The 9,358-nt window shown below is 36.8% G+C and overlaps 1 protein-coding gene across 1 annotated transcript; it reads right to left on the reverse strand.

Annotated features, from left to right (window-relative positions):
- Window positions 1–3,056: 3,056 nt before the first annotated feature.
- LOC308524064 (olfactory receptor 52N2-like) lies at window positions 3,057–4,019 on the reverse strand (the record flags this gene model as incomplete). Its single annotated transcript, XM_081098217.1, has 1 exon — window positions 3,057–4,019. One exon carries the CDS (start codon window positions 4,017–4,019, stop codon window positions 3,057–3,059), a length of 963 nt encoding a protein of 320 aa, XP_080954343.1.
- Window positions 4,020–9,358: the final 5,339 nt, after the last annotated feature.

Below are 9,358 nucleotides of genomic sequence, written 5' to 3' on the forward strand. Positions count from 1 at the left end.
CCCCCCCCCCCACCCGAGTGCACAAATTTTTGTGCACCGGGCCTCTAGTTGAATAATAAAATTATATAGGCTCCAGGTGTACAGTTATATAATACATCATCTGCATATTGTATTGTGTGTTGAGAACCATAAGTCAAGGCTTCTTTTATAACTATTTACCACCTCACCCTCCTTCTACCTCCCCTCAACCTCCTTTCCTTCTTGTGATCACCATAGTGCTATCTGTGTCTATGAGGATTTTTTTTTCTTAATCCCTTTACCTTTTTCAGCCATCCCCTCGACACCCCTCCCCTCTGACAGCTATCAGTCTGTTTTCTGTATCTATGAGTCTGATTCTATTTTATTTATTTGTTTATTTTGTTCATTAGATTTTACATGTAAGTGAAATCATATGGTATTTGTATTTCTGTGACTGACTTATTTCACTTAGCATAATACACTCCAGGTTCATCCCTACTGTCATAAAAGGCAAGATTTCCTTCTTTTTTATGGCTGAGTAGTATTCCATTGTGTAAATGTACCACAGCTTTTTAAAACTTTTTTATTGATTAAGATATTACAAATGAGTCTTTATCCTCCCATTGTCCCCTCATCACCCGAGTCTTGCCCTCACCCTCACCCCCTGTTGCCTGTGTCCATCGCTTATGCTTATATGCATGCATACAAGTCCTTTGGTTGATCTCTCCCTCTTACCCCTACCCTCTCTTACCTTCCCTCTGAGGTTTGAGCATTTGATCGATGCTTCTCTGTCTCTAGATCTGTTTTTGTTCATCGGTTTATGTTGTTCATTATAGTCCACAAATGAGTGTGATCATGTGATATTTATCTTTCTCTGACTAACTTATTTCACTTAGCATAATCCTCTCCAGCTCCATCCATGCTGTTGAAAATGGTAGGAGTTCCTTCCTTTTTACTGCAGCATAGTATTCCATTGCATAGATGTGCCAAAGTTTTTTAACCCATTCATATGCTGATGGGCACTTAGGCTGATTCCAAATCTTAGCTATTATAAATTGTTCTGCTATGAACATAGGGATGCATGTATCCTTTCTGATTGGTGTTTCTGATTTCTTGGGATATATTCCTAGAAGTGGGATGACTGGGTCAAATGGAAGTTCCATTTTTTGGTTTTTGAGGAAACTCCATAGCCAGTGATGGCGAACCTTTTGAGCTCGGTGTGTCAGCATTTTGAAAAACCCTAACTTACCTCTGGTGCCGTGTCACATAGAGAAATTTTTTGATATTTGCAACCATAGTAAAACAAAGATGTACATTTTTGATATTTATTTTATATATTTAAATACCATTTAACAAAGAAAAATCAACCAAAAAAATGAGTTTGCGTGTCACCTCTGACACGTGTGTCATAGGTTCGCCATCACTGCTCCATACTATTCTCCACAGTGGCTGCACCAGTCTGCATTCCCACCAGCAGTGCATAAGTTTTCCTTTTTCTCCACATCCTCTCCAGCACTTGTCGTTTGTTGATTTGTTGATGATAGCCATTCTGACAGGTGTGAGATGGTACCTCATTGTCGTTTTGATTTGCATCTCTCAGATGATTAGTGACTTTGAGCATGTTTTCATATGTCTCTTGGCCTTCCTATGTCTTCTTTTGAAAAGTATCTATGTACCACAGCTTTTTATCCACTCATCTAAATATTTTTAAAATATGTATATTTTTATTGATTTCAGAGAGGAAGGGTGAGAGAAAAAGAAAGATAGAAACATCAATGATGAGAGACAATCATTGATTGGCTACCTCCTGCATGGCCATCTGTGGGGATTGAGCCCGCAACCCAAGCATGTGCCCTGACTGGCAATTAAACATTGACCTTTTGGTTTATAGGTCGATGCTCAACCACTGAGTCATGCCAGTTGGGCTAAATATTTTTTTAAACACAGGTTTTGCTTTAAAATATATGAAAATTATAAAAATACATGGTATGATTAATAAATTTTATAATCATTTAACTATGTAATATGATATTAAAATATATTTTCATAATAGCAGATAAGAATATACTCAATCAATATAACATAATATTTCTACCTACATATGCATTTGTATCCACACCTGATCACATTGTGTTACTCCAATTTCCTGTCAGATATGCTCTTATTTTTTCTCACTTTTCATTCTATCTTACTATTTTTGCATACCACATTTATCATTCCATTGTTTTCTTTGTTATATCCAGAAATGTAAATAAAGTATTCCTTTTCCCATTGTTCCTGAGCACTCAACTGTTTCTCCTTCTGTATTAAAGTTAAGTAAAGCACTGAAACTCAGGCATCCTTGATTGATGAATTACATTAGATTTTCTTCAAGTCTCCTTTCTACTATTTATAGATCCTTCCCACAAACAGCTGCCAAATAGTATCCACAATGTCTTTCGAAATGTCTTTCTGCTTCATATTCACTTCAGGGAATGCCTACCAGATTATGATAAACTCCAGTGTTCTTTTTTCCTCCAGCTTAATTTGTATGTTCAGTAGTATATTCATAGGAATACAAATAATTACCTAGGTAACAGTTGCCAGAGATAAAATGAGCAGACAAGGAGTTGTTTCTAAAGTTATACAAATTTCACATAAATATGACATTAAAAGGACCTCTGGAATCCAGCACAGACATTCTGGGGAAGTGTTTCTTGCTTTCCTGTAACACATAGAAACAGTTTGCTTATGTGCCTTTCCCAATCTCCTGGTGATTCCCTAAGCTATCTGACCTTCTTTATCCCCCACACTGCCTAGACAACAGTGCATGAATCATTAGGAGTTTGCTTGAAGCTGAATATCCTAACTATTCCACTCTGTGTCCATTTCACAGGTTTTAACTAAAGTCAAACTGTGCAAAAAATATAATTATTTCCTGTCTATTTAATGTTTTTCTATCTAATTAGAGGTCTTAGGTTAAAAATTGCATGATTTTATAACAGAATATTAATGTATTTTATCCTGATCTTGTGATGGTCTAATTTTGCATATACTCTTCTTCTACTATAACTTTTTCTTTATCTTTATGCTAAATTCAGAATTCTGCCCTCATAGGTTTATCTCATACTCAATATATCTTTCTCTCTAAAGAACAATTTGATAACTCCTTCACGGATCTGCTTGGTCTTCACTCCATAGACAATTGGATTCAAGGTGGGAGGCAACAACAGGTAGAGATTGGCTATGAGAATGTGGACATGGTGTGGTATGGTGCGTCCTCCAAAGCGGTGAGTGAAGAAGTTGAAGAAGGCTGGGACATAGGTGATGACAATAGCACATATGTGTGATGTACACGTGCTGAAGGCTTTGTGTCGAGCATCTGCAGATGACAGATTGACTACAGCACGAATAATCATAGTGTAAGACATGGAGATCCAGAACATATCAAACCCCCCAATCAATATGGCAGCTATGAGACCATAAATAGCATTAATCTTGATGTTACCACAGGATAATTTGGCCACAGACATATGGTCACAGTAGGTGTGGTGGATGAGGTTGCCCCTGCAGAAAGGAAGACGCTTGATCAAGAATGTAAATGGGATCATGACTAACACACTTCGAGAGAAGGTGGCAAGCCCAACCTTGGTAATGGTGGTGTTGGTGAGGATGGTGGAATAGTGTAGAGGGTAGCAAATGGCCACATAGCGATCCAGGGCCATAAGCATGAGAACCCCAGACTCCATGCCTGTCAGCATGTGGATGAAAAACATCTGTACAAGGCAGGCATCAAAATCAATCTCTTTGATACTAAACCAAAAGATACCTAACATATTGGGGACAAATGAAGTACACCCACTAACATCTGTAAGTGACAGCAAGGCTAGGAAATAATACATGGGTCGGTGTAGGGCCTCCTCATGGATGATGAGGTAGATGAGACCACAGTTCCCCACGAGAGCAATGATGTACATGAAGCAGAACGGCAGGGAGATCCAGATGTGTGAGGCTTCCAGCCCAGGAATCCCATTGAGGATGAAATATCTTGGTGTCAGGCTGGTACTGTTGGCTCCATGCATAATGGTCAATTGCAAAGCATGGTACCTTTCCGACTAAGAAAGATGTCCTATACAAGAAGATAGTAGTGGTTTTATTTTTAACTGAAGATAAAAGATGAATAAAGTATTTTTGCATACTATCTATAATAATAAAAGAGTAATATGCTAATTATATTGAACATCCTTCCGGACGTCCTTCCACATGATCTTCTGGACAAAGCTGGGGCTGCGAGGGAACCCCAATCCCAGGTGCCAGATGGAAGCTGGTGCTGGCAGTCAGGGGAAGGAAGGCCTACTCTTGCATGGATTTTGTGCATCGGGCCTCTAGTAAATAATAATTTCAGGAGAGAAATTATCTTTTTACACCCAGACTGTGTTCTTTGATTCTACTTAGAGGTCTTGAGTGTATAACTGAATTAAAAGAATGTAAACATAGTGCAAACATAGTAACAAAACCATGGTCTGTCTTACTTTTATATTGTATTATAAACTCTTTCTTATGTACCTGCTTAAATTCCCAGTCCAGTCATTAATACTTGCTTTTGCCCTCTTGACCAATTTCCAAATTATGGACCTTGTTTAAATAACACTGGTTACATTCATTCCTCATATAATTTTCCTTCTTCTAATAAGTCCTTTCAGATGTGTACACTGGATTATAGCCAATCAAATTTTGTGACCACCCACTGATTGCACACAGATATTATGTGGCTGAGGAAGATCTATTTACAAGTCTTAACCTGGCAAGTCTGGATTTTCCAAGTCAGAATAATCAAGGACAGAAGATTTGGTAGATCAAAAATGAATATACTGCCCAGCCAGAGTGGCTTAGTTGGTTGAGCATCGTTCAGTTGGTTGAGCATCATCCTGTGCACTGAAAAGTTGCTGGTTTGGTTCCCTATCAGGGTAACTACCTGGGTTCTGGGTTTGATCTCCAGTCGGGGCACATACATAAGTAACCGAACAATGTTCTGTCTCACATAGATGTTTCTCTTTCTCTCCTTTCCTCTCTCTAAGCATATCTATGAGTGAGGATTTTTTTTAAAAAAATTTTATACTGAGTACAACTTAAAAATATCACATGGCTATGCTGGGACAGGGGGTGGGTGCAGGCTAGAAGGGGTCAATGGGGAAAAAAGGGAACATCTGTAAGACTTTCAACAATAAACATAAATTAAAAAAAAACACATGGCCATGTGCACTTTGCATTATATCTTTTTTGTTTCTTGCTAGTAAACAGGAAAGATTTTAGTATTTACATTTTACCAATGACATTATTGAGCTATAATTAATTCTCATAGTTTCTATTAATTTTCTCAAATCACTATGTAGACAAGCATGGCCTATATCTCTAAATATTTATAAATTTTGTGTCTTCTTTTGGTGTATTATTTTTAGCCCCCAAATAACTATGAAAATTTATATTGGATAAGATGGAATCTTCATTAATTAATTATTTTGATAACACTTAACTTTCCATATTTCTATTATATTCTGGGACAAGAATTTAGCCTGAAAGCTTTTTTTTATGAAAATAATAAGACTCCAGGAACTTTTATTTTTGAGAAAAATCTTCTTTATCCTATGTTTCTACAAGTTTTTCCTTGGATATTGTTTGTTCGAGATCATGAACTTGGATCATTCATGATCAATCATCTTACCACAGCATAATATTGTATATTTTATAGCATTTTCAACAACTATTCTATAGAATAAACTTTTCCAATGTTTTAATTCTCATTGCTTCTCTTTTCTCTCTCTATTTTATTTGGGATGGGTTGGGGGGGGGCGGGGGCTGATTTAGTCTAGGTTTTCTATATAAGTGGGGTTTTTTAAACCATTAGTTTTAAACAGTAGAAAACGTTTAAAATAATGCTATATAAATAATATCAACATATAAAAGAGACATAAGCAGGAAAATATTAGCACTGACTTTATAAAGCAATTTATTCAACTGTCATATGCTATAAACTCTAAGTGGAGTAAACCATGGAGATTTTCACCGCAGCTTTGAACATAACAAACAAAATATATAGTACAGTCACAGTACTGTTAATATTGTTACCCTTATTGTGCTTTGTAAAGTAAATGTAAGTAAAACCATGTCTATGCACTCCTTAAACCTCCAGTAGCCTTACATCTCTCTCAGAGCAAAAGCCACAACATCCTACACTATTAAGACCATTTTAAATCTCTGAATGAGTCTCCCCCTATTCAAACTCTGACCTTCTCAGTCTAGTCATACATACTGGAGGTTTCTCAATCTCAGTAAACATGTGTGCAATTCAGGGCATTTCCACTTGCAATTTCCAATGCATGATTGTGCTATCCCAGATAATACCATGACACATACCTTAAACAGTTCCCAGTCTCGACTCAGTGTCAACCCAAAAGCAAAGCTTACCTCCCAGTTTAAAATTGTAACCCCAGACCTCTGCCAATCTTGGTAAAAAATCTCCCTTTCCATATTTTCCTTCATTGCAATTAGTATTGCCTCTGGTCCCTCCAGGAATTTCTGTTATTTTGTTCACTGCTATATATTTTGCACTTTAAATAGTGACTGCTATAAGAAAGATGTTGTGTAATGAGTAAATGATTTTCAAAACCTTCTTTTTGGTTATTCTTCTCAGTTATATAGAAATACCTTTAGAAATTAGTGTGCATATTGAAAAATAAGAGTGCATCAGAGGAAGGAAAGCATAGTTACAAGATATCTGAAATCTTAAACTTTAAAGATTAAAAGAATGAAGTTGGAGATATTTATAATTGGGATGAGTACACACATTAGATGCAAATAACTGCCTCTTCTATTATTTTGCACATGCTAAGGGAGTACGTCTGGTGAATAGGAGAAGTTATAGAAATGTAGATTTGGGTTCAAGGAATGTTGTTGATTCATGCAGATAGAAATGCCCAGTAATATAAAAAATACCATCAGTTGTATGCAGCAAAGGAAGATAACATGTGTCATGCATGATATAAGAAGTTGGACTACATGGTCACTGGGATTCCTCCAAACTCTTATACTAATTCATTGTCATAGTCTTTTCCAAAGAAAGAGTTTTCTATCTATCAAGAGCAAAGAAGTAATTCTATTATGGTATGGAAATGCACTTGCCTGTAACGTTATCCCCTTCTCCTGGTCACATTAGCATCATGGAGTCTCCTTCCTCCACTACCTAAACTGCATTTAACATTTCTCCCTTCTTCTCCCTTTTGAAGGCAGTTTGCCATGCTCTTTGTTTTCAGAAGTCTAAAGAGTGACATAATACAAGTTTTCCTTGACCAACTACCCTCTGACTCAAATTCCTCCTATTTAGTTGCACATTTTCTGTGCATCTTATATATTTTTCTTTTGTTACCCAAATTCACCCTGATGCCAGATGTTTTAAAGTTTCCACTCATGATGATATTGCTCAGAAAAAGTGCACAGTACTGGTTGGGAACCTTATTTAACAACACTTACTGGTTTCTCTGGGGATTTTCCAAGCAAAAGTGAGGCAGGGGGTCCCGCGGGGGTGAGGCTGATGGAGTCCTATCGAAGCATGCCCGACTCCGGAGACAGGTTCAAGACGCAGTCTGAACTTTATTGTTTAAGTACAGGGACATATATAACTTTCTGGACCAATCAGAAGTTTACAACATCCTTAGGGCAACCAGTGGTAGGAAAGTTAGGGTACTATGTAGGGGCTCTAGGGGGCTTACTCAGGCGGGCACTGCCACTTCCCCGTGTGCCGAGGAAGCTTGTATAGGCGGAGTGCGCTCACACCATTGCATCCGCCACTGCACTGAGATACATCTCCTGAGCTCTTCCCACACAAAAGGGGAATGAATATTTCTTTCCCCTATGAAATGTCCCATAGGTCCCTGATAGGAGAGGAGGTGAACTTAGCTTTGTTGAAACTACATCTGTATTTTAAAATATATTTGAGCAGGGAGAAAGTAACCTTAATAATTATCCTCAAATTTTAACAATTTTTTTTGAATATATGAACTGTGTCTGATATCTATTGAAGTATAAGCCTGGAATTGTATCTAACTTCCCAGAACACTTCAATTTCAGGTTTTTTTTTTTTTTTTTACTTTTGCTGTAACTTTACCTATGTAGCATGTATAGCTCTCAAAGCTTTCTTAAAAGTGTTTAATAAATAATTTCAGAATCATCTGTACTAGAAACTTACTAAAATATAGTTTATTTAATACATTTTTATATGTTCATTTGAAACATTACACTGTTAAATGCAATGTTTCCCCCCTACCTCAAAAGAAATAGTTTTCCTTAAAGTTGTAAAATTTTTTTTAGTGGATCTTGATCAAGCCTAAGGACACATAGAAGACTGGATTGAATGTTTTCAATAGTGAAGGGATTTGGGGGAAGGAAGCAGAGAACATGACAATTTAATATCCCCTGGGTTTGTCAAAGTGAGTGAAAGATATATTGGAAAGTGAAAACAGTGAGAAGGAATCTGATGAAATGGTACATCTTTCTTCTAGAACAGGCAGCTAGAATGGGCAGAAACCCAGCAGATCCAGATTTTTCTTTTGCAGCAAATGGAATCATTCACTAAAGCACATAAGATAAAACAAAACTAGCTCTATACCACAGAGCTTCTACCCATAGTAAATTGTTGATTATTGAAAGTACAGGAAGTACAGCTTCATTCCTAAGCAGAGAGTTACAATAAGTGAAAAGCCTAGAGGCAAGCCTTCCTCTTGAAGTATGCTTTGTTTCAAGATTACTAGCATTAGGTAATATATTATTTAAATGGCATAAACAATAAACTAGCAGATGGCAGACATACTCCAAGTTTCTTAAGGTAGAAAATCTTTGAAATATGCTTGCTTAAAATATTTTTTGTCTGTTTTTCTAATTAAAAACTATATTAACCAAGTATACATGTTTATAAATATTATGATTTAAGAACTTATAGGTGTGAAAGGTGAAATGAAATCTGTTTATCTATATATAGTTCTTAATATCAGCTAGGGGGGTACAAAAACATGCCATGATGTCTATTAAAGACTATTTCTCCATATTTATGAGTGGACTTAGAAGGGAAGAAATGAAATGGATAAGAGGTCCAATTGATAAGAGGAATTAGAAAGTTGTTGTCTGGTCAGCCTGGCTCAGTGGTTGAGCATAGACCAGGAGGTCATGGTTCCATTCCTGGTTGGGCCACACGCCCAGGTTGCGGGTTCATCCTTAATGTGGGGTGTGCAGGAGGCAGCTGATCAATGATTCTCTCTCATCATTAAGGTTTCTGTCTCTCCCTCTTTCTCCCTCTCTGAAGTCAATAAAAAAAATATTTTTAAAAAACGAAAGTTGTTTTTCCTATCATATAACTGAAAATAGGTTTAGT

This window comes from Myotis nattereri, assembly GCF_964212035.1.
Source record: "Myotis nattereri genome assembly, chromosome: 9".
NCBI lineage: Eukaryota > Metazoa > Chordata > Mammalia > Chiroptera > Vespertilionidae > Myotis > Myotis nattereri.